Source organism: Archocentrus centrarchus, chromosome 8, assembly GCF_007364275.1.
Source record: "Archocentrus centrarchus isolate MPI-CPG fArcCen1 chromosome 8, fArcCen1, whole genome shotgun sequence".
In the NCBI taxonomy this organism is placed as follows: Eukaryota; Metazoa; Chordata; class Actinopteri; order Cichliformes; family Cichlidae; genus Archocentrus; species Archocentrus centrarchus.
This window is the reverse complement of record NC_044353.1, coordinates 12,382,711-12,408,055: the sequence shown is the minus strand read 5'-3', so window position 1 is coordinate 12,408,055 and position 25,345 is coordinate 12,382,711. Positions and strand designations below refer to the sequence as shown.

Below are 25,345 nucleotides of genomic sequence, written 5' to 3'. Positions count from 1 at the left end.
TATTGAGTGCCAAGAGAGGAATTGTGGTACTGCATGAAGTGTACATGCATACAAGTATGTGAGGATGATGCAAGACATGTATGCCAGTGGCGAGGTGTGCAGTAGGAGTGACAGAGGGGCTCAAAGTGGTGGTGCGTTCATAGGACTGTTATTTAAATGCAGGACAAAAAAAAAGCACGTTTTGCTTTGACTATTGCACCAAATGAGTCAAAATATGAATCTCAGCTAACAGCCAACAGAAAAGCATCATAAATGGTGCTTTGTCTCTCTCTAGTGGATTATTTAGACTGCACACTAACGCAATTGTACCTGGCCTATAGCTTATATTTGAAGTTGACAAAATAAAATGACTTTAAACAAATAAACAGATCCAGTGTGTTACGTCCTTGGTTTTACATATAATATTATAAAGATACAAGAAACTCTTAATGTATCGGTTAACAACAAAAGAAGACATTGGAAAACCCGCTGTTAAAACAATATTGCTATTTGTGCAATAGCTTCTCCGATGCCCGCACACGCGATCATAAGTGTTTGTTTGAATGCGCTGAAAATGTTACTAAAATGTGCGATTTGTTTGAACTATAATCAGCACGCAAGGCTGAGTTTCTCTCTAAATCCCTGCGGACTGCGCGGATGGACTAAGTCGAAGGCTCGGAAGTTGGGGGTGTCACGTGAACGCGGCATCAGCTGGTGCGCTCGCTGAGCTGACGAGCCGTTGCTGGTGGAAACAGCTGGTGGTTTCTGTCAGCGACTCTTCGGGATTGAGAGCAACGTTACCGCAAAAAAAAAGTTCAAAATAGACTCGAAACCGACTGAAGGCTCCCTAATTTGAATTTTTACCGCTGTCAGAGACCACGCCGGGACATGTCATCCCGTAAAAGCCACTTTTATCAGGCACTTGTTAATTAACGCTTGAGCCTGTTAGCGCTGAACCATTGCTGTCGCTCGGTGCACCGGCTGCTAGCGCCAGCTAGCTAACTTTGTACTACCATAGCAACTACCACAGTTCAGGTTTTCTGGCATCGCAGAAAAGCTGTCAGCTGTCGGTTTTTAGACACCCTAGGATTAAGGGGGGGTGGTGGTTTTTTTTGCTGCTTTTCATCATGTCTCACATTCATTATAAATTCTCCTCCAAACTCAGCTACGACACGGTGGTTTTTGATGGCCAGCGCATCACGTTGAATGAGCTGAAGAGGCACATCATGGGCAAGGAGAAGCTCCGAGCCGGGGACTGCGACCTGCAGATCACAAATGCGCAGACCAAAGAAGGTAATAAAACATGAGTGTGCACTGATAAGAGGGTGTTTTAAACTGGCAGATCAACGGCTTCAACTTTGTAGAAAAGCACGTGGTTCGGGTTTCACAGCTGTCTGGAGACAGAGGTAAGGATTGCGTCACCTCTTTCAGGTTTAACGTGGGGGGGTCAGAAAAGCCAAGCCAGGACAAAGAGGTCTAATGAATGCGTCACATTCCTGCCTGCCGCTTTTACCTCTGCCTCATGCTCTTAAACATGCGGCCTGATGGTGGTAGTCGGTCAGCCCTGTCGGTCGGTGCATGTGCGAGTCTCAGGGGAAGCGTGGGTTAAAAATAGCAAAGGTGGGACAGGAGCGCCTCTTTAGCCATGACCATACGGTTAAGCGCTCCCAGATGCACGCACGTCGAGGAATAATTAGGGTATCTGCTGACAAATACTGGGAGCATGAACAAAACTTTTTTTTAATCCATCATAGACTGAGCACCTGAATTGGAGTGGTGCATGATGTAGCGGTGGTTGTGGATTTCTGAAGACCATAAAGTGTTGACGTTTCCTTAACTTTTGATTGTTCAGAAAGTAAATTTCCAGACTGTAAATTTGAAGTCTGCCTCTTTAGGAAGTATCCATAGGTTCTTTACATAACAAAGCAGACAGTGCCTCCCACCTGGGTGCTACTGTATTCTAAAATGATTTTGGCACAAAAGGAATCACTGCTAGAAGATGAGCCTGGTATCAAAGTATAGGTAAAAATAAGGACTTTCATTAATTGATTGCTTTTTTTATTATTATTTCTTTCATTCCAGTATATATCACAGAAATATCATGGACTAAAACATGAATCAAGAAAGGTGGTTTGTTCCAAAGTTTTATGGCACAGTATCTTGTCCTTGTTTTTTAACAATAGGAGTGACATATGATAAATCACGTCTGTGGGTACTGTAACCATGAGGAGGGGATCACAAAAGTATAATGGAGCAGTTTTGCTGTGAATATTATACATGAGGGTTAAAGATAAGTAATCCATGCTCATTGAAACATTTAACTGTTTTTGGGGTGGTAGAGCAAGTTGCCTACCAATCAGAAGGTCAGTAAACCAATCCCTGACTTCTTCAGTCCACATGCTGAAGCATCCTTGGGAAAGGTAATGAATTCTGAGTTGTCCCCAGTGCGTCCATCAGAGTTTGTATGTGTGAAAGCACTCAGGTATAAATAAATTAAATTGTCTGAAAACAGATAAAACTTCCAGGGTGTACCAATGCATGATTCTGTTACTTTACATCTTAGATGTTAAATTAGTGCAATTTGCTGCTAAACCTGTCCCATGTTATTTGAGGTTTAATGTTGGTCATAGAAGAACTTGTGCTTTTCATGGCTTTATGAAGTTGTGAGCACTCAAAAATGCCGATGAAGAAATGCAAATAAAAACAAGCAAACAAAAAACCTGAATATGAAATGTTCTCATAAACATGCGTGATTTCTGCATTTATCAGAGTTGCACATTTTGATTCATTTGTAGGCAAAAATCTCGTTCACCAGCAGTTATTTTGAGAGTTGATTTATTTATGCAAGTTTATATAGATGAAACCCACAAATCCAGCTTATTTGCTTTTGAAATGTGTCATGCCCCCCCCCCCCCCACCCCCCCCCACTTTCTACTCCATCTGACAGCAACCTTCTCTGACATTTCTGTTTTATATCTGTAATAAATCATATTTTATTTATATAAACTTCTTGGGTGGTCTCTCAATTTGTTGTAAACCTCATGCCAGTTTGTGACAAATAGAGGCTGATCTGCGATAGTGACCCGGGACCATTTCCACCAGTTCTTCTGCTCCTATAACTAGTAGTTTTCTTTGACCCTTAATTTGCTCCTATAGCCAAGGTTGCTGGGTGGGGAAATCAGAGCTGGTAAGATGGGTGAAGGTGTTTGGAAGTATGGGCAGCATATTTCAAGACCGTGCCAAATACTCTCTGACAGTCAATGAAGAGTGCATTTTTTTCTTTTCAGACAAGCTGAGAGCTAATCTTGTGTTCTTTAACAGTTTGTTTTTTTTTTTTTTTTTTTTTTTTTTTTTTTTAATTCCAGTTCAAATGATTTCTGGAGAGCTAATCGTTAATCTTTAAAAGCCTCACTTAACTATTCATTTCTCTCTCTCAGAGTACACTGACAGTGATAGTGTGATCCCCAGAGGTTCCTCAGTCATCGTCAGGAGGATCCCTATCTCGAGCACCAAGACCCACAACAAGTGAGTGTATATTTTTGGGGTTGGTAGCTGAATTCCTGCACTGTTATTAGTCCCTGCCATAGCAAAGGCTCTGCCCTGCCTGAGAAAGCTACAACCTGGAATTCAAAGGTTTACTTTTAATTTTGTAATGTCACTGTAAGAGGATTTCTCAAAAGAGCCAAGATTCAGTTCAGTTGACATAAAAGAAAATTATACAAAATATTGGTTGGCATGTTTTAATTTTGTCAGTTTACCAGCGATGGTGGAAGCTTCTGCACACTAATGCTGTGGTTTATGAAATGATGAGCTAATAGTGGATGCAGACAACTGGAAAATGTAATTAATAAATTAATAATTTGTAAGAGCAGTCATTACTCTTGCTCATAAGGTTGGTTTTGAGCAGCACAGGTTTGCAGGTAGAGGAAGTTTCATTTTACAGGGTTTTGCATAACATGATCAAGATAAAATACTCTGAGGAAACTACACTGTGACAAACTTCGTGGTTACCCGGATATTGGTCAGGCTTACGCAGGAAAGCCAGCAGTGTTGTGGGTTTTATGCTTGGAAAGCAGGACCTCGCTGGAACAGACTGGCGATCACGTGACTAGCCCTGTCAGCACCCTGTAGACTGGTGGAGAGGAATGAGGGCTAAAGAGTGGCGTAACACTGCAGACAAGATTAAAAGCAGAAAATGAGCTCTCTGCCTGCACGAGCTGTCTCATTTATCCTCAAACAATAAGTCTGTCATTTCTAACCCTGTTTCCAAACAACAGCTTGGACATCTTTTAAAATGTAAATAAAAACAGAATCCAGTGATCATTCAAATCAAATGTTTTTAAAATTGAAAATGGTACGAACATATATATAATTTTGGAAAGTTTTACAGAAAAAGAAATATCCATTTTGAATTTGATGCCATCAGTGTGCTTGTTGAAGAAGTTGTGAAAGATAAATTAATGAGCACTAGCTCAGACTATAAAGAGACTCTGAAGTAAGGATTGTGAGGTGTTGACTACTCAGGGAAAGACTGCTTGAGCAATTTAATAATAGTGTTTCTCAACATAAAATTGCGAAGACTTCAGGGATTTCATCACCTTCTGTAAGTAATGTCATTAACAGATTTAGATAATCTGGTGAAATCACTATACAAGGGAGTAGAACTGACTGCATGTGGTCATGAAAACCAAACCATTGTCAGAGAATGTAGTTCCCTGCTGCATCCACAAATGCAGGTTAAATGCTCCCAAACACTAAAAGAAGACGGGATGCAGCCTGTTCTAACTTTGTGAACATTTTGCTGTCAGTTAATTCAAAATAGGCATATATTTTCCAAACAAAATAATTACATTTCTCAGTGTTCTCATTTCAGATTGTACTGTGTAAAATCTTGAGTCACCCCACATTTCTTTATATTTTCTTTTCAAGGACCAAGACTTTCTTGGCATTTTTTTTTTTTTTTTAAGTGGTCTTGAGCAACAGTCCTCCAGGTTTTTGAAGGTCTTTCAAGGTTTTTCTTTGGACATTGGCTGCTTTTTCACTCATTTTTTATCCAGTGGTTGCACCTGTTTTTTTGTTTGTTTGTTTAAGCTACTTAGCACTGACCTGTGAATCATTCAAGCTTAAACACCTCACTCGAGGGAAGAGTCAGAGTTTTGTCCACACATAACAGACAACTTGTCAAAGAACCAATTTTAAATTGTCTCTTTAGGCACTTTGTTGCTCGCAGCCTGTGACAAAACACATAATTTGTTCCCATTTCTTTAGTTTAATCCATGAAAAATACCAAAGATGACACAGTTTGACGGGCAGAAAATAGTATTTTTGCACCAACAAGGTGATTTCCAAAGAGCTATTTGCCAAAAACCTTGGCATATGTCAGCATGCTGTGCACTGTGTCCTTAAAAAAAGTTGAGGAAACTGGACAAGTGGAGGACAAAAGAAGTGACAGGTCTGAAAAACTATCTACAGCAGATGAACAGTATCTGAAAGTCATGTCCTTAAGAAACAGGAAAAACTCCAGCAAAGAGCTCACACAGGACCTGAGAGATGCATCTGGCTCTTCAGCTGATCCATCTGTTGTTAACCGAAGCGAGGAATTATGACCGCAGTGGAGTACCATTTGATTTAGATCTACCATGCAGTACTAAATGGAGGGCATTCAAGGGCAGCAACTTCATTTTTCAACACGACTATGATCCCCAACATACTGCCGATGCAGTAAAAACATACCTGGATAGAAAACCACATAATGGAACACTTTCAGTCAGGAATTGTCCTCCCCAGAACCTGGACCTCAACATCACTGAAGCAATGTGTGAGCTTCTTGACAGAGAACAGAACAAAAGGCAGCCAACATGCAAAGAAGAGCTTTGAATGTCCTTCAAGAAGCCTGGAGAACTATTCCTGAAGAGTACTGAAAGAAATGAGAAGAAAGCTGCCAAAGAGAGTTCAGGCTGTGTTGAAGAATAACGAGAATAAATATTGACTTTCAAGCGTGTTAGAATTGTACAAAATGTTTTTGCCTTGTACTGTATTTCCATCTATTTTGGCACGTTTCAGTAAATCACTCCATCTATTTCCCATTTTCCAAGCAAAATGTAAAGAAATGAAGGGTGACTCAGGACTTTCATTTGTTATATTTTCAATTAAATATAGACTTTAAATCCTTTGTAAGCCACTGTATTCTGTTTTGTTGTTACATTTTACACAGCATCCAAACTTTTTTGGAATGAGGGTTGTATGTAAGTTTAACAATATAAATCTGGCTTTCCACCTCTGAAATCCACACCAAGGATTGACTGCAGAAAGCAGGAAGAACCCTGAACTCTGAGAGGATTCACTGTTTTCTGTTCTCTTCACATCTAAACAAAACAAGAACTGACCTTTAGCCAGTCCTATACCTTTGTGTCCGTTCTTCTTTAAATTATGTGTCTGAGTGCATTAAGAGTCCTCCCAATTAAATTATCTCAGGACACAAAACCTTCAGCCTTTTTAAGATATAAACAGGTTTCCATATGAGCAATCAAATATGCTGGAGTTTCAGAAATTGCCCTTTTCATGTAGTGGACAGTAAGAACTGCCTTCCTGGGGTGTTTCCAGTGTAATCACAGGGGACAAACTCCATAGTTCTGCTCTGTTTGTTTTTAGGCCTGTTTGTTTTTTTGTGAAGCTTCAGTAGTGTAAGTAGGCAAATCAAGTAGACAGCTTTCAAAGTTGTTCTACTTGATATACAATTCTGTCTGTGTGGTACTGTTCCTGCTGTGCAGCTCTGCAGGGAATGCTGTGTATGGAAAGGCAAAGGATTCATACTGTTAAAGCCATCTCAGGAAGATATCCTCTTGATCCTCTTGAAGCCTGATATTGGCTTTGTGTGCACTTTTTTTTTTTCTTTTTTTGAATAAAAGAACAGAGGAATTCTGGTTAAAAATGGTTTTGTTTTCTGTTTCAGTGAGCAATCAGAGGTCCAGCTTCACCACGCCTTTGGAGCCAGCAGAGCAGTATGTAGCCAAACCAAATCCCACAGCACTGCGCCTTCATCTCCACAAAACACACTTTTTTTTTTATATAAAAAGATTGTGTCTTTTAAAATGCCATGCAGCATTTCACAGCAGAAAATAATACACAAAATACATGTGAAGTGCATTGTGCTATTTGATTGAGAAAAATTAGTTCTAGATCTAAAGCTGTAATAATCTCAGTGTTTGTATTTTACAGTGTTTGAAGTTAACTAACTGTAAATGAAAAAGAAGGGAGGTTTGCAATTAAACAGGTGGTATGTGCTCACTTTATTTTAAATAAATCTTCTCAGCTGTTAAGTTTTCAAGCTGCTGTGTCACCAGTTAGTGTCTATTGTTGAAGATTGTTCAGTGTCTGTCTGTGAGAGGTGGAGCTGCTCGGGTGGGTCAAACATTATCATGCAGGCCAGCTATTCACAGCTGATAAACCCAACTGTTTTATGATGCTGGCACTGCCCAGTAGTGTCTCGTCACAAGCCACTTTAGCACTTTTTATTGTCTAAATTCCATCACCGCTGGACAAGTGCTATATAGTACTAGTTTATTAGGCTGCTGTAAAATTGCAAGTTATTATAAAATATTGTAAATCATCAATGATCAACTTAGAACCACAATAATTTAAATTACTAGTTTGATCTACTGTGCAGTGTAATCAAAATGACACATTCAAGTGTAGAAATATGCAGATTTATGCAGAAATTTAAGTTGTGTAGGCATATAATGTCACAGGAGCTTAAATAATAAATGCAATCATCTACTGCTAAAGATACAACCTTAAAAAGGCTTATTCTCTGATCTACTGCAAGAACCTTTCTCAGGAAACAGAGTTGTGCATTGTTGCTATTTTATTCATAAATTTTGTAGTGAGGTCTGGTGTGTGATACAGTTAAAAGTGGTAAAACTCACTTGCTGCAGTCTGAATTGGTGTGCACTGACCTTATTTCTCTCTTTGGTTTCTCAGTAGGAGAAGTGTTTGCCACTCTTCTTAGTTTTTTGAGTCTCTTGGACCACACAGACATTATAATTTTGTCTTATTTTTTTTTAAACAATAAAGTCATTTGTACAAAATTGGGTTATGTATTGAGTATATGTTTATTCACTGTGGAGAGTGATGCTGTTACACATTTCTTTTTTGACTGTCAGAAAACTTTGGTGGACGGTTCTCCTTGGGAGAAAAGACAGAGTAAACTGAAGCAAACACTGGAATCACTTTGGTCATTTAATAAGCTTATAGGGCTACTCCACCCATTTTATATTGGACTCCTCAAATTGGGTAACTGGTACAATATGCAGAGGGAGAGAGATGCAGACCAAAAAGACCTGACCTGGCATTCCCATTAACAATATCACATTGTTCTGTCAGGAAGTGTTTCTTGCTGGTTTGCCTCTGGACTGTAGCACGCTGCCATTTAAATGCAACCCTAACTTTGAGGTTTAACTAGTGACTTTTAGCTGGATGTTACACTTTAAGTAGTAGTCCGTGAATTTGGATTTTCAGATAAAGATTAGTAGATTAGTAGTTTGGATAAAGATTAGTAGACACAACACATGCCATTAACAGCCCCTGTATAATAATGTAACCATCTGAGTATAAATTGTTACTGCTGATGGGCTTAAAGAATGTTATCAGAGAGAGAGAAAAGAATAACAGATGTTTCGTACTGTGTGTGTGCTGTTTTTTTGTGAATGCTATTAATCTTTTTTTTAAGGAATGAGGATACTCCCATGCTGGTGTCTTTGTAACAATGTATTTAATTTCTCTGTATGGTAGTGTCTTTAGCTCAAAGCTCAGTTCAGGGGTGTTTCATCTAACTTGGCTTATTTACCAAGCTTTCTGACCTGTGAACCAAATATTTTTACAAATGAAAATACTGACCTGCATATGGTTGAAGGTTTACCAAAGTTGTTACAGCTCACCTCGAATGGAGCACAAAACTTTCCACAACAATCAGAGACAATCTGGTCAAAGTCTCAACTTCCAGGTGGTAAAGCTGATAGGATTAATCCTCTTGGGGCATTGCGCGTTTCTATAGTATTTCCATTCAAAGGCCTCTAGACCAAATGTGCTCTGACCTGCCAAACAGCAGGCGGCTTTTTCTGTCAAACCACTCACGGTCTCTGTCACACATGTAGTTTTGGAGTCTTTCTGTGCTCCTCTGTTCCAGCACAGCAGAGGAAGACAATATGAATAGCTGTTAAAACAATAATTAAAAAACTCAAGCAATAGGAAACAGTTGGCAATTAAGCTAATGTTAGGCATTAGCTTAATTGCCTGGACAGGCCGGCGTCCCGGGTTGCATTGTAAAGTTTCTCCTTCATTTTAAATGTAAGAGTTTTGAAGGATGCAGTGTGAGTTATATGGATGTGCTGGCATTGATTATCCACAATGTATGAAAATCCACAGATGGATGCTGGTGCAAATTTTATGGTAAATCACGTTACACAGGAAAGCACTTCTAAAACTGGGGTAATAGTTTTAAGATTGTAGCACAATCTGTGCTTGTTTGTAAAACCAAGTTTTATTTTCATAAATTTTTAGATATAAGATTTTTAATCTTTGTTCCTAAGCTGTGTAACAGAGGCAGCTCTCATGGTTACTTTTCTGAAACTTGTTTTGTGTTTAATTCTAACAGATGGATGACTACAGTTCTAATAGGGCCTTGTCCTTTTTCTCCAAGGTACATGCTCTTTTCTATTTGTTATACACATTTATCTTGGATTATGTGCTTCAGTTCAAGTTAAATACCGTTCTGACCTGACATCTTTGCATCTGCATTTAGATGCAGATGGCTAACCTGGTTGATGCAGATGTGTCAGAGGAGGATAAAATCAAAGCTATGATAAATCAGTCCGCCTACGACTCCATGAAGTGAGTTATGGATCCTAATGCTGTCAAGTTTCCATCTCTTAAACTGTCCTCGTGTGTTCATATCTCTTCTGTACCTCTTCCTTCTTTATTGTTTAATGTTCTTTTTACATTTCACCTTTTTGTCCCTCGCCTCTTCCTGTTCTTCGTCTCTTTGTCTCTCCAGTGTAAACACAAAGCCCAGCAATGCCCTTTCTGTGAACTACACCTGTTATCGCTGTGGAAATCCAGGACACCACATCAGGAACTGTCCTGCTAAGGGGGTAAGGACATAACGTGTCCCTTAAGTGAATCAGCAACTTGATTTTCAAAATAAACTTGGCCGATTAGTCTATTTTTACAGTTACATACACGTATCCACTTTATTAGTGGAATGCAGAAATGCATAATTTATTTGTGTGCTGGTAGTGTTGGCATGTGCGTACATGTACTTTAGATATCTATTATGCCTTATTTTGCCTCATATATAGACAACACATTAAACATGGCCAAAGTTCCAGATAATGAGATCAGCATACTGTATGTGCAAGTTCCAAAGCTCAAACTTCAAACTGCTCTAAATGCTTTGGTTTTCAACATTTCTTTCTACTCTTGGCTCTGTATGATGTCAGTGAGAGTGGATATACCATGATGATATAATATAATATGGTCATCTCGGGCACACAGCTCTGACTGTTAGCACAAAAGCTCCACCCGAATGCTGTTCAAATCTTCTGTTTGTGAGGAGCAGAAGATAAGGGAGCTAAAATGTCTTGTTTCAGCCAGAGGATCAATTGAAAACATGAGGCAGGAATCTACTCTTGCAATGAGCACTTGTCTAGAAATAAATGTAGATGTGTTTTGGACAGCAGGATAAAAATAATGAGGTACCGCTGAGGATAAAGAAGAGCACCGGCATCCCACGTTCCTTCATGGTTGAGGTGGATGATCCCAACATGAAAGGCGCCAAGCTGACCAACTGTGGCCGCTATGCAATCCCTGCCATAGACGCGTGAGTATATTACTGTGTGTGCATTAATAAACTGTTTCTTTTGACTTAAAAGAATAGTTTGACAGCTGGAGAAAAAAAATATTTACACTTTTGCTAAGACTTAGACATACAGATTGATATTACCTGCGCAAGGCTGCATTCAGCAGCTGGTTAGCAGAGCTTTGCATAAGGGTGAATAGGGGGAAGCAGCTTTCCTGAGGGGTTTACTAGTAAGCAACCTATCCATGCCAGACCCCCAGTATCACAACTATGATTATCAGCTTCTTCCACACAAGTTCAGCTACAGTAATATAGTCAAGAATAGTCTGCTGTACCTTGTCTAACATTACTTTTATTGGATTAGTTTGTGTGAGGGACACTTTTTTCTTTTATTGTTTTGTACACCCACTGGCCACCTTCTTACGTACATCTTGCTAGTACCAGGTTGGACCAGGTTTACCTTCAGAATTGCCTTAATTCTTCGTATCATAGATTCAACAAGGTGCTGGAAACATTCCTCAGAGGTTTGTTGACATGATAGCACCACACAGTTAGTGCAGAACATGGTCGGCAACAATACTCAGCAAATTAGCAATACTTAAACTATGCTCACTTAGCATAAAGGGGCCCAAGTTATGCTAAGAAAATATCCCCCACTTATCAGACCAGGCAATGTTTTTCCAATCTCCTGTTGTCCAATTTTGTTGAGCTCATGTGAAAATGTAGCCTCAGTTTTCTGTTTTTAACTGACAGGAGTGGCACCCAGTGTAGTCTTCTGCTGCTGTAACCCATGTGATTCAAGGTGTGATGTGCTATGAATTCAGAGATGCTCTTATGCGTACCTCAGCTGTAACAAGTGTAAACCTTACAGATAGTTGTGGGGGAAAATCCCAGCTGATCAGCAGTTTCTGAAATACTCAGATCAGCCCATCTGGCACCATGGCATCATGCCATGTTCAAAGTCACTTGAATCACCTTTCTTCCACATTCTGGTGCTCACTTTGAACTTCAGCAGTTTGGCCTGTAAATGTCTATGTGACTAATTGCATTGAGTTGCGTTTAAGCATCTGGACATGAGATATTTGCAGTAATGAGCAGTCGAACAGGTTTATCTAATAAAGGTCATGGTGAGTGTATCTGTCTTCTTGTCATGTTCTGAGTTTTTCTGTCTTTAATATAGCATTTACTGTTGTTGGTTGAAGGGATCACAATAAAATACTGTGGATTTATTAGTCCCCAATAATACTTAAACAAATTGAAAGTTTGTTGAGAAAAGCTAAATGTTCAAATTATTCTGTAAACATTGTAAAACTGCATTAAATGCAGTCATTAGCAGGGCTGTTAAATCAGCTGCTGTCAAAGGCACTTAAAACATTTGAAGAAATAAAAAGTTAATATAAATTGGAGGGGAAACATCACTTTTGGAAATATTTACAAATCAGAAACAGTGTGAAATCCAGAATTCAAATTGACTCTGAGAACCCAATCCTAGATTATCTGAACTTACCACAAGAACAAATCACAGCCTCAAGGTTTTTGATTAAACTTTCAAGTAATGAGGAATCTACAAATATTAAACTGTTGTGGCAAAAAAGATTTGGGACTAAATATAGGAAGGGAGCAGTGGTTAAGGATTTTGGCAGATTGTGGAAAACACGTTAGAGAGGTGAGATAGGTGATAGATATTATCACACCCTGCTAAGACTACATAGAATGAAATTGATGTTGGATAATATATGTTGGAGATGTAAATCAGAAGTAGGAACTTTCCTACACTGTACAGTGTATCACAAAAGTGAGTACACCCCTCACATTTCTGCAGATATTTAAGTATATCTTTTCGTGGGACAACACTGACAAAATGACACTTTGACACAATGAAATGTAGTCTGTGTGCAGCTTATATAACAGTGTAAATTTATTCTTCCCTCAAAATAACTCAATATACAGCCATTAACCAGCCGCAACAAAAGTGAGTACACCCTTACGAGACTACACCCGTAAATGTCCAAATTGAGCACTGCTTGTCATTTCCCCTCCAAAATGTCATGGGACTCGTTAGTGTTACTAGGTCTCAGGTGTGCATAGGGAGCAGGTGTGTTCAGTTTTGTAGTACAGCTCTCACACTCTCTCATACTGGTCACTGAAAGTTCCAACATGGCAAAGAACTCTCTGAGGATCTTAAAAGACGAATTGTTGCTCTACATGAAGACTGTTATATAAGCTGCACACAGACTACTTTTCATTGTGTCACAGTGTCATTTTGTCAGTGTTGTCCCATGAAAAGATATACTTAAATATATGCAGACATGTGAGGGGTGTACTCACTTTTGTGATACACTGTATATGGGACTGCAAACTGGTTAAACCCTTCTGGGTTAAAGTGGTGGATATGTTGAGCAATTGGACAGGTGTAGTGGTCCCACTGACGCCCGCAGTGTGTCTGTTAGGAGATAGAACACAAATGGCAAATGTACCTTTAAAAAAAAAAAGACTTTTGTGATTATGGTTGGATTGATTACAGCCTCTAGGATAATTTTGGAACAATGGAAATCAACTTTACCCCCAACGATGAAAGAATGGACCGATGCCATGGTGGAAATTTCATCTTATGAATCTATGTTACATAGGCTGGAGGACATTGGGCAAGATGGACAGGAGAGGGAAACTATATGGGACATGATTTGGACTAATAGGGAATATTATGCCTCAACAGGTGCAAGAGCCCAGAATGAACTAATATTTGACTGGTCAAATGGCACTTTTGTTTATCCTTATACTATGCACCTAAACTATATCCAAGTGTCATATTGTTATTTTAACATGTATAATATATTGAAATTAATGTTAATTACCCTGAACTGACAAGATATGTTTATATTCATATTTTAATTTGTGTTGTGGAAATGTTTATAAGTGGAAAATTGAATGTGAAGCTGCCAGGAACCCCCACCCATTGAGAGACCTGCAGAAGTCTGTTGAGTGATTGGTAGATATTCTATGACCTCAGTAGTGGAATTTTCATACATACAAAAATAATTTATAGACTCATCAGTCTGTTTGGGCTTATTAGTAGCCAGTTTTCAAGTCAAATGTCAAAATACCAACCTTCCCTTAAAAGTACCCATTTGAAGTCAATCTAGTTAAATCAACTAGTTAAAAGCATTAAAAACCATAAATAAAGGAAAACGTGCTTGTACTGATGTCTGTCCATAGTGTGGCGTACGCTATTGGCAAGAAAGAGAAACCTCCCTTCCTTCCAAACGAGCAGCCCGAGTCTGAACATGAGGATGATCCCATACCAAGCGAACTCCTCTGTCTGATCTGTAACGAACTGCTGACCGATGCTGTGGTCATACCCTGCTGTGGAAACAGCTACTGTGATGAATGTGAGTATCTACTATACACAGCAAAACAAACTTAATGTACATATGGTCTACATTAACAACTAATAACCTGAACCTGATATCCAGTTTTTGCCAACTCTATCCATCCGTCTTTTTCCCCGGGTCGTGGGGGCTGCAACCTAAACAGAGAAACTTAGGAAGCTTATCCGGGTAAACACTAAGGCATTCCCAAGCCAGCTGAGAAATATAATCTTTATAGCATGTCCTTGGTTTACCCCAGGGCCTCCTCCCAGAAGGACATGCCCAGAACAACTTACCCAAGAGGTGTCCAGGAGGCATACTAGTCAGATGCGTGAACCACCTCAACCGGCTCCTTTCAATGTGGAGGAGTAGTGGCTCTACTCTGAGCCCCTCCCGAATGACTGCACTCTTCACCCTGTTTATAAGGGAGAAACCAGCCACCCTTTGGAGGCCACCACCTGATGAAGCCAACAGGACCTCATCTGCAAAAAAGCAGAGATGAGATTCTGAGGCCACCAAGGCGATAGCCTTCTGCAACTTGGCTATGCCTAGAAATTCTGTCCATAAGAATTATGAACCGATTTGAACAACTTAATTAGAAAATTATAGAACCAGTTAAAGTATGTCACAGATATAAAAGAAATATGCAAATATTGCCTACCAAAAGTGGCATAAACATGAGCGCATACACAATTTCAAACAGGCACAACCAAGACTCTCCATACTGAAAGCATGACACTGATTCAGAATGTAGGAATGTGTGATTTTGTACAATAAATGGTGCTCTAGTTGCTCTTTAGTCTTTACATTTGACCCCTTCTTTTCTCTCACTCAGGTATTCGCACTGCCTTGCTGGAATCAGAGTACCATATCTGTCCTATCTGTGACCAGTCAGAGGTCTCTCCTGACACCTTGATAGCCAATAAATTTCTCAGACAGGTGAATTGACAGATTGATAATAAGTATATATTCATACAAGTGTTTGGTAGGTTTGTAACAATGATTTCTTTTTCAAGAGGCAAAGTTACATCGTTGATGTGTGGCGTCTCACCAGAAGATTCAGTGACCGTATTCCCCTTGTTCTCCACTTGTTTTTCTCTCACCATAGACTGTCAACAATTTTAAGAAAGAGCAAGGCTATGCCAAAAGCGGGAGATGGAGATCCGCCACCTCCCAATCTCAAAATTTAACTCCAACACCAACGCCTGTCCCTACCCCGCCCCCTCTCCCTATGCAGAGCCAGCCACAGAAGCCTCAGCAGTCATCTCACAGCCAGCAGGTGACCTTTTTAATAATGTGTTTCATATGGTGGCAGGCAGGAAAAAAAAAAAAAAACCTAGCAAAGAGAATAATTACTGTTTTCTTTTCAGGATGAGACTTTTGCTTGGTCTCAGCAATAGTTCTCTTTCTCTAAAAGTGGCACGTTTTAAACATCATGTTCTGTATTTCCCCAAATAAGAAATATGCCTATACTTTATTGCTTTTTTGTCCTTTTTAAATTGTTTATTTTAATAGCTTGGCTGAAAGTTTTCCCTAATAAGGAGCACTAATCCAACTTTTTCAGGCCTCATACTGATAGACACCTTGGCTTTGGCTATCTATTTAGAGCACCTTACCACATAAAGAAAAAAATGTTGAGAAAATAATAGTAATAAAGTTCACAACAGCTTATTATGTTTTATTGCACTTATGTTCATATAAGAATAATAAAAGCCATCCAAAAGGTGTTTAACCTGACAAAATATAAAGAGTGAGAGTGCTGATGAGGACTCAACTCAGTTAAGATCTTTTTGTGGTAAAGTTACAAATTTACTGTGACCTAAGGAATCTTTGTTTGCTACTGGTACAGCAAGTGTGAAATATGTCTAAACTCGCCCTTTGTTATTAGCTTCCTCCTTAAGTTATCTCTTCTTCTAGCAACCAGTGTGAAAAACATCAAATTTAATAGAATTTAATTGAATAGATCAGCCCATAAATTAGTCACAAATATTCACTAATACTCATTTAGTTTTTTTGAGTCCATATTAGACTGATATTGGTCCATCCTTGTTCCTTAGCACTAAAATGTTTTCTTGTTTGTTCCACTGGAATCTGATCTCTACAACATTGTCTTGGTGTGTCGCCTCTTCAGGACTCTCTCCTAGATGAGCCACAGGCTGCAAACACACCACTGCTGCCTCAGGGGACTGGGGTTCCTCCTGCAACAACAGACCCTGCCTCTGATAATGACACAGCAGGCACATCCCTCCAGCCTCTACAAAGCCAGCTAGAGCTATGTGAGAAGTATGTAAAATGTTATACTGTGATTTTACATGGGTATGCTGTACATCAATATTGTGGAAGAAGATCATCATATTTGAGGATGTTTACATTTTACAAAGTTACAAAATAGCTTTGAGGTTGCTTTTCAGATGATTTGGCATTGTAATTGTCATTCACTGTGCATTTCTTCCATTTCAAGAATGTTTTCCTCAAATCACAAATCTAACCTTAACCAAGCTGTCCTGGGATTTAAGGATTTGTCCCACTCCAGCCAGAGGGTAGCAGTAACACACTTAAAGCTGTTTGGTAGCTCCTAAAATTGCCTGACAATGAAGTAAAGCTAGTTTTCTAACAATAAACCATAAATTCTACTACTGTGTTTCTGATTTGAAATCAAAGAGCAGCTCCAGCTATTTTAAAGATAAAACCTTCTTTGTTAGAAAGAACCTTTTCAAGTAATTACACTGTAACTACAGCTTTTCAGTGTTGCTAAAGAGTAAAAATAGGAAGAATTTGAATGATTGTGTTTGTGTTGTACTGCTGTGATGTATTCACTCAGCGAGACTGAAGGAAAGACATGCGATGACTCTACGAGTGCTTCATCTGTTAAGTTTTCAAACAAAGACCCGACTGATGCGCCGTCACAGCCGTTAACTCCGGTGAGGACATTCACATAGTATCACACATTCGCACTCACTAGTAAAAAATTTTTTAATGAAATCTTGTGATGTTTGTGTCTGTTTAGGATAACCATACTCTAGTGGCAGAGAAGCCTCAGCCAGTAAATGTGAGTCAAGATAATCAACAGCACGCCTCCTCAGGTGAGCAGCTAATAAATGTCATCAGTGTGTCATAATCTTTTCCCTACTGTTTACTTTATGTTTAGGGACATAAAACATGTTGTATAAAGCACTTTAAGTGCTCAGCTATTGTAGAAAAGCGCTATATAAGAACTAGTCTATTTACCATTTACATGGCAGTAATGCTGTTAAAACCAGGAAGTAATGACAAAAACACTTTTTCCTTTGAATCAGCAGGTCCAACCCCAGTATACCCTGAACCATCAGTCAGCTTGGAGAGGTCAGTTGTGTGTGTTTCTGGGTAGAGGTCTGTATTTGACTCTTGCTACATTTTCAAAACTGATATTTTTTTTCCTTCTCGTATCTTCCCTACAGTTCTTCTTCCTCCTCAGCTTGCCCTTCTGGAGGCAAGACTGAATCAAACACCCAGCAGCTTTCTACCATCTCCTCCACATCATCCTCTTCTACATATTCAACTACTCTACCACCTCTTTTTCCCTCCCCACTTTTTCACACATACTTATCAGCTCAACAGTCCCCAAGCACTTACCCTCCTAGATACCCACCTGCCTCACCCATCTGGACCCTTCCAGCCCCCCAGGGTGCCCCCATCCCTTCCCTTTGCTCCTCTACCACTGCCACCACTTCCTCCTCTATCCCTTGCCTCATCCCCCAAGAGTGGTACATGTATCAGAGAAAGAAAAAGGACAGGTAAAAGAAATTTAATATAATATAGTCTGCACCTCCTTCAAGCATAATGTACTCAATGAAGTGAACAAAAATTATGTCTTTCTGTACGTCACTTTTTGTCACTCAGGTCACCTCATAGAGCATCCAACTCCAGACACTCCTCTTCCCATTCAAAGTCTTCGAGAGCCAAGGCCTCTTGCTCCTACTCTCGCTCTTCAAGTCGCTCTATATCTCGCTCTCGCTCTCGCTCCAGAAGTAGATCAAGGTATTTTGTGTCCGTTTTACAGAAATGTTATTTACATTATTTTGCATGTGTTGTTTTGCACCATTCTGAAATGGAAATTTTCAGAATTGACAGTAACTGATTACTGATTACGCTAAAAACATACAGGGCAAATACAGAGCAAAAAAAGAAAGAAAGAAACTAGCTTGGCTATGTTAAAAACCAGAAAAATTAATGTCACATTTGTTGGGTAAAATAAGTCATAGAAAACATGTTAACTATCAAACTTTATTTGTGCTGGTAATGTAGCCAGGCTAGCCCATTTCCAGCCTTCATGCTAAGATAATGACTGCTGTTCGTAATTGTTCGATAGACATGGGAAAATGTTGAAATTTGAAGTTAAAATAAAATCTGAATGAAAAATGGTAAATGGACTTTTCCACTCTCACTGAGCACACAGTGCTTTTTATGACAAGCCTCATTCACCTAATCATACAAACATTCATACGCTCCTTTTTGCCTTGTCTAGCAATCACATTCACACTCCAGTGGATGCATCCAATGGTTCAGTATCTTGCCCAAAGATACTTAAGTGTGCACACTTGAGGAGCCTGGAATCAAACCAGCAACCTTCTGAATAGTGGTTGCACTGCTCTTCCACAGCCGCCTGATAAGGCACACCAAACAAACACTATCTGTTTTACATACAGGGAAAACTGAACTCTTTTTTTTTTTTCTTCTTCTTTTTCAGGCACCATTCTCCCTACTCTCATCACAAAAACCTTCATACACACTCTCGCCAGCCCTGCTCTTATTCCTACGGTTACAAGCGCTCATGCTCTCCTACACCATCCTCATCATCTTCACCTCGAAGGCATTATCAATCCAGGTCCAAGGCTCCTTCAGGCAGAAAGGACCACCATCACAGCCGCCATCATAGCAAGAGAATATCTTCAAGCAACAACCACTCCAGGAGGCGGGCAGAACGCTCAGGCAGGGAAGCAGCACACTCAGAGGACAGTGTTTCCAGAAACACGTATACAAGTCAAAAAAGCACCCTGGAGCTGGACAGAGAGCTGCAGTGGAAGAAGGAGTACAAAGAGTGGTATGAGAAATATTTCAGCAGCTTTAGCCAGTTCCACCAGTTGCCTATTCCCTTCCACAGTCTTCCTCCTCCTCCACCTCCTCCTCAGTGGGTGAGCACAGAAGGAAGCAGAAAGCAATCACACATCAGCTCTGATTCTTGCTTCCAACCACAAGGTGGACGCCCTGCCGAAATAGATGGCTGCTCCCCCTCATCGGAGTTGTCCAGTGACAGCCGTTCTCCTCCATCTCATTCTTCAAGTAGCAGTCGCTCCACGCTGTCTCAGTCATGCAGTGACAGCAGTTCCTCTCTGTCTTATAAGGCCAGTGACAGCCGATCCCCTCCGTCTCAGTCTTCCAGCGATGGTCGTTCCACACCATCTGAAGACAGAGCTTTGCTGACAACATTTCCTGAGAGGCACAGTGAAAAGTCAAGACATAAACCAGTCACACTTACAAAGAGTAATGAGAAAATGAAACCGCAAGGACCGAATATAGACAACAAGCAATTGAAAAAATTGGAGAACTCTAGTCCCTTGAAACCTGAAGAAAAGGAGAAGAAATTTGAAGAAAAAAGACAGGAGTCATCACCCCCTGATGTTGCAAACTGTACACATGAGAGCAGAAAGTACAAGAAGAGGCACAACAGTGGAACACAGGCCAGCAAGGATGGCACTCAAATACAGGACAAAGCAACCATCAGCACTGCCTTAGAAACAGACCAACCTGTCCCGAAACAAAACCAACCTTTGGAGAAAGATTGTGAAAGTAAATTCATAGAAAGCAATTTAGAAAGAGTGGATAGCTGGAAAAGAAGCAAAAATTTATACTCTAAAGAGAGGGAGAGACAGCACAAAGGAAAGCCCAGCAAAGAGCCAGATGGGATGGATAAAGAGCAAGAAGAAAGCCCTGGAGGCAGCAAAACGTCTGACTGTAGATCAGAGAAGAACAGGAAAAGAAAGGGGGAGGATCTGGAGAAGAATAAAAGAGAGAGTAGTCTGCAAAGCAGCAGACAGATGAAAACTAAAACAGCAGAGGAGCCTGAAAACCATTTGAGTGAATTTCTGAAACCACTTGACAGAGAGAAGCAAAAAACAGAGAAGAAATTGGAGAAGAAAACATCACCTCTCACAAGGAAAGACATCTGGGAGGAAGGGATGAAGGTGAAGCCACAGAAGAAGATAAGCATCAACATCAACCTGGATGGCAAAAGGAAAGAGGGAAACACTGGAAAACTCAACTTTTCAGAGAAAATTACAGGGAAATCACAGGGAAATATAAACTACACTGAAAATAGAGATGATGAGGAGGAGAAGGTCAACACACATGAAGTAAATGAAAAAGAATTTAGCAGAAACCAGCGTGGTTGGTCCGAAGACAAACTAAAACAAGGTGAAGGAGAAACAAGACTGACATGGGACAAATTTACCTTCAGCGTTGACAATGGAGAGATGGGGGAGAAGATTCCAGGAGAGGAAGAAGAAAACACTGTAGAAAGAAAAGATGATAAAGAGGAGGAGGACGTAGACTTATGGCACTGCGCGCTCACAGGAGTGGAGGAGAGTGTGACGGGAAAAGAGGAAGAAGAGAGGGTGAGAGATGATGACAGAGACCGAGAGATGGGAGCGTCGCAGAAGGAGCAAGAAAACGGGGGAAAAACATGGAGGGAGGGGCTGATGGAAAGTGTCAAGATGAGGATGAGAGATGAAGATACAGTGATGATCAGCTCACCAAGGTGCAATGAGGGCCACCAAGACGCACCTTACCCCAGGCTGGATGATGGCAGGTCAGAGTGTTACTGCTTCTTTCTCCCAGCTGTCTGCACTTTATTCTTTCTTTTTATTAGATTTCTTTTCTAGGAAGCGTTTCGATTAATAAACACTGTTTTTATTGACTGACCTGATAATAAAATATGATTGGGCTTCTCAAAGTCTAGATCAAAGTGCATTACCAACACAACAGGTTGTTATTGTCAATCAGTGTGGTTTCAACATTATATATATTAGCAGCAAAGTGTTATTTATAAATTCTGACAGTAGAAACAAAAAAGCACAGAGTTGATGAGTGCACAAATATGAGCTCATACTGTAACCACTTTGCTTTGTCTGGCAGCCACAGATGTGCCCAGTTTGATTTTTTTTTTCCAACTCACAATCAGAGCCACAACACCAGCTGTTGGTTTGGTTAAACAAGTGTTTAACATCTGCACTTTTCATTGGGTTAAGTGATGATGATGATAATTAATGAGGTATCAGCTTTAGTTTTTTTTTTTTGGGGGGGGGGGGGGGGGGTTGTAAGACACACAATACAGGGATGTTGAATTTGGCAGGTAGTGCTTTCACATTGGTCTGTTATGACATTGTGAAAATCATAAAAGTGTTCAAATACATTAAAGTGTTCATCACAGTCTTCCAGAGTCCTCAGTGATGTTTTCATACTGTCTGTCTTCTTTTTGCATATTCAGTTTAAACTGTTCCAAAACAAAGTGAGAGCATTCCTTGCACGGGAGAAAGTGGAAGCAGAGACATTTGACATTTTAGCTTCAAATTTACAGAAATAGATTAATATAGCTTTTATAAATGATTGCCCTTTCAATTTCTGACAGTTAACTAATAAATTGACTTTTACCTCAAATTTAAGCACATAATGCGCAGGATTGATCTTTGACAGGTGGGAAAATATTTTCTTGTCAGAACTGCACAGATACTGCAGTCTTATCAGTTTGTTTTTTTATTGTTCCTGGCAGTTGCTACTTGTTTATCGCTGCTTCACAGCAAGCGTCTTGTCTAACATTCACACACTTGCACAAGTTTATTTCTGGATCGATCTCAGATTTTGCCCACTATCAAAACATGCTAGGTTAATTTTCCTCATGCCCTTGATTGAGACTTCTATCTGGAGTTTGTCTCCACAGGGTGGCTGCCCAATGCTCCTAACCCATACAACACAGAGAATGATTTTCTCTGCAGGGATCTACAAAGACTGAAGAACGTCCTAGGGCACATTTAAGGATTGAAGAGATCTAGTGTTGCAGCTGTGTGTCTTTTTTCTCCTAGATTATCTGTAATGTTTAATTTGTGTGTGTGTGTCTGTGTTAAATACAACAGCACATCTGTGGTGGGCAGCTGTGAAGGAACAGAGACTCAAGAGAAAAGGACAGAGGTGAAAACGCTGAAGAAATACACCCAGGACAGATGGAAGGAGCTGGTACAAAATCAGGTGTGCATGTCCGACCACCAGGGGGTTTTAAATGTGTGGAACAGCAAAGAAATAAAAATAAATGTTTGCAGTCACATTACCTGCTCTACCTGCTTAAAATTTTTTAAGCTACTTCTTGACCTCACTTTGGGTCAACTTGTGCATCACTTGTGTTATACCGTGACTTGTCCAAAAAAGAAATAAAGCGTTTGTATAATAGAGTATCTGTGTGCTAATATCTGTAATTTTTTTTTTTTTTTTTTTTACCACTGTTTTCTTGATGTAGGTGGTTCATCCTGTTTAGCAGGCAAGAAAACAGAAAAGTCATGACATCTGAGTCACATTTTATTTTTGCTTTTATTTCCCAGGTGCCCCGATCAAAATGCGAGACTGAAGATGAGGGAAAGACCAGAGTTCACACTGACAGTGTTTTTGTGACTCTGCCTCAGCCATCAGCGACCAACAACAAAGCAGAGGGTGACGAGGACCAACGGAGAGAGAGGCACAGGGAGAAAGAGAGAAATTCTGCTTGGTCCTGGTCATACAGAAGTGTGGCTCCCTCTAGTGGCAAAGACAGAGTTGAAACCAACGTGTCTGCAGGCGCAGACAGGGAGATGAGAAAAGAGAGGCAGAGGCAGAGGAACCAAGAGAGAGGGAGGGAGAGGGAGAGACAACAAGACAGCAAAAGGTCAAAAGAACGAATAAGAGAGGAAGGGAGTGGGAGAGACAGGGACCAAGAGCGAAAGTGCGTTGCCTCATCGCCAACTAGAACTGTCCCCACCTCCTCTCATTTTTACTCCTTCTCAACATCGCAAGATGCAGAGAGGAGAGAGCGGCGGCATGGGGGCAGCCAGGGTAGCAACAAGAGTTCATCATGTCCCAGTGGGAAATTCACCAGTTTCAGAAACAGGGAAAGCAGCACAATAAGCAGAGCTCCTGAGCTGGCTAATCAAAATGCATATAAAACACAAAGAGACCTGTCATTGAATCTCAAATATAAAGATAAAGACTATTTCCACTACCACAGTAATCACCAAGATCCATCATGGAGTGACCGAAATAAAGACAAAGCTCCAGGGACACACCACTCCCAGCCTTCCCTCTCCCACAGCTATAGTAAAGGGAGAGACCTGCTCCCCTTTGAATCTTCTAGATACCCTCAAAGGGAATCCCCTAATGTGGGGTTAATGCAGGGCAAAAACAGCAAAGTAGGAAAAGGAGAGTGGAAACCAAACAAGGCTGATAAATTGGTAAAACACGGCAAAGGAGAGAGAGAAAATCGAGAGATGCCAGCTGGGCAGGGAGGAGGTAGTTGGTGGGAGGATGAGACCAATGTGGGCGGAGAGGGCAAGCGGGAGGGAGGGAGGGAGCTGGAGGAAGGGGAGATGCTCAGCAGCCAAAGCAGCAGCGTCGGCTCATCACCAAGCCAGGGGAACAGCAAAGACGACAAGGGGACAGAAAAAGAGAAAAAACAAACGCGGCAGAAAAAAGAGAAGCGAGAGGCCACCCCGGAGCGGCTGCAGGAAGGAGAGCTGAAGAAACACAAACACAAGAAGTCAAAGAAAAGCAGAGAGGGCACAGACGAGGAGACTGGAGGAGAGGGGGGCGGCAGGTGGAAACCAAAATAAAACCACTGAGCTCTGCTCGCATGTGCCACCTAGACTGTGATGGAAATAGTTATATTTACTTGAATGATATTTTACTTTCTCTGACCAAAAGGTGCCTAGATTTATTTTTTGCTTTTGTTTTATTTTTTGACCCTGATAGGTTTTGTATCACTTTAAGATCTTTGTAATTAATTTATAGCATTAATAATGCTCGTATAAAATTGTAAAGAAATGGCACTTTATATAAAATCTAAGCCTGAATGTGACTGAAATCACATTTCAAACCTTAAAGCTCTTGAATTATTTTGAGTTGAAGGATTTTTGTACTTGTTTACAACTTAGGACTGCCAGCAGTTATGATTCATGACCTGAACCTGCTATGTTATATAGCATGTATGATAGAAATCTTACATTTTGAATAGTCTGTAATTTGACTTGGCTCGCACAGGGATGCTGAAAAAAGATTAATTTAAAACAGACAGGATTTAACCTGTGTTGTATTTTGTTTTTCTCATTCTTTTTTTTTTTTTTATATGTCTAATATAAAAACTGCTTGATAGACGAATACCTTACCAGAGGAAAGTTACGTTTTTCCTGTTTTGAGGGAAATAAATATTTAAAAACATTCCTAAAATCATGTTTGTTTTTATATCTTTGTATTCTATTTTTACTTTAAAGCTTTAGTCATTATTTGGCAGCTAAATTGCATTATTAGAGATCAGACCTCCAGCCTTTTTATCAGCACCACTGTCTCCAAACAATACATCCTACCAGGCCTCGAGGTCCAGTGTCCTGCAGGTTTTAGATGTGTCCCTGATCCAACACACCTGAGTCAAATATAGAAGTCATTAGCAGGACTCTGGAGAACTTGACTGCATACTGAGGAGGTAATTTAGCCATTTGAATCAGGTGTGTTGGATCAGGGATACATCTAAAACATGCAAGACACCGGCCCTTGAGGCCTGGATTTGAGGATCCCTGTTGTAAACTTTTCCTTTCACTCTTCCTGTCATGCTGCTGATTATTTTATCTATAATAATGCAGTTTATCTGAAAAATAATAACTAATAAAGTTACTTTCAGCTGCTCCCTCATTCACAGGGGAACACCACAGCAGGTAGCTGTGCTGGCTTGATGTCGCAGATTTCTTTTAGTCCTGGAGAGTCCTTCCAGAAACAATCCCCAAAGGAACTGGTGTCTCCTGGGCCTGAACCAGGGAATCGTTTGCTTGCTAGGTGAACGTGTAAACCACCACACTATAAAGAGATGGCAAAATAATAA

The 25,345-nt window shown here is 40.2% G+C and overlaps 1 protein-coding gene across 4 annotated transcripts; it reads left to right on the top strand.

Moving 5' to 3' along the window:
- The first annotated feature begins 710 nt into the window (after positions 1-710).
- Positions 711-24,624, top strand: LOC115785240 (E3 ubiquitin-protein ligase RBBP6). 4 transcript variants are annotated; one of them, XM_030736760.1, is made up of 20 exons: positions 711-877; positions 1,145-1,272; positions 3,417-3,504; positions 6,932-6,980; positions 9,632-9,676; positions 9,779-9,867; positions 10,031-10,127; positions 10,713-10,855; positions 14,051-14,223; positions 15,038-15,141; positions 15,311-15,481; positions 16,334-16,485; positions 17,024-17,123; positions 17,210-17,285; positions 17,499-17,544; positions 17,640-17,975; positions 18,082-18,219; positions 18,929-21,046; positions 22,368-22,479; positions 22,827-24,624. In XM_030736760.1, the coding sequence occupies exons 2-20, from the start codon at positions 1,206-1,208 to the stop codon at positions 24,084-24,086; spliced, it is 5,364 nt and encodes a 1,787-aa protein (XP_030592620.1). In that variant the 5' UTR covers positions 711-877; positions 1,145-1,205; the 3' UTR covers positions 24,087-24,624. The 4 variants fall into 4 exon arrangements, with proteins under 4 accessions (XP_030592620.1, XP_030592619.1, XP_030592618.1 ...); XM_030736759.1 differs by having other exon boundaries at positions 711-1,272; positions 10,716-10,855; XM_030736758.1 differs by having other exon boundaries at positions 711-1,272; positions 17,502-17,544.
- Positions 24,625-25,345: the final 721 nt, after the last annotated feature.

What these genes read in the sequence shown, in the direction of transcription:
- LOC115785240 (XM_030736757.1), top strand. Translation starts at nt 1,107, where the DNA reads ATGTCTCACATTCATTATAAATTCTCCTCCAAACTCAGCTACGACACG. An exon ending in TCAACAGCACGCCTCCTCAG is followed by an intron (nt 17,286 to 17,498) that starts GTGAGCAGCTAA and finishes CCTTTGAATCAG; the next exon opens with CAGGTCCAACCCCAGTATAC. An exon ending in CCCAGGCTGGATGATGGCAG is followed by an intron (nt 21,047 to 22,367) that starts GTCAGAGTGTTA and finishes TAAATACAACAG; the next exon opens with CACATCTGTGGTGGGCAGCT.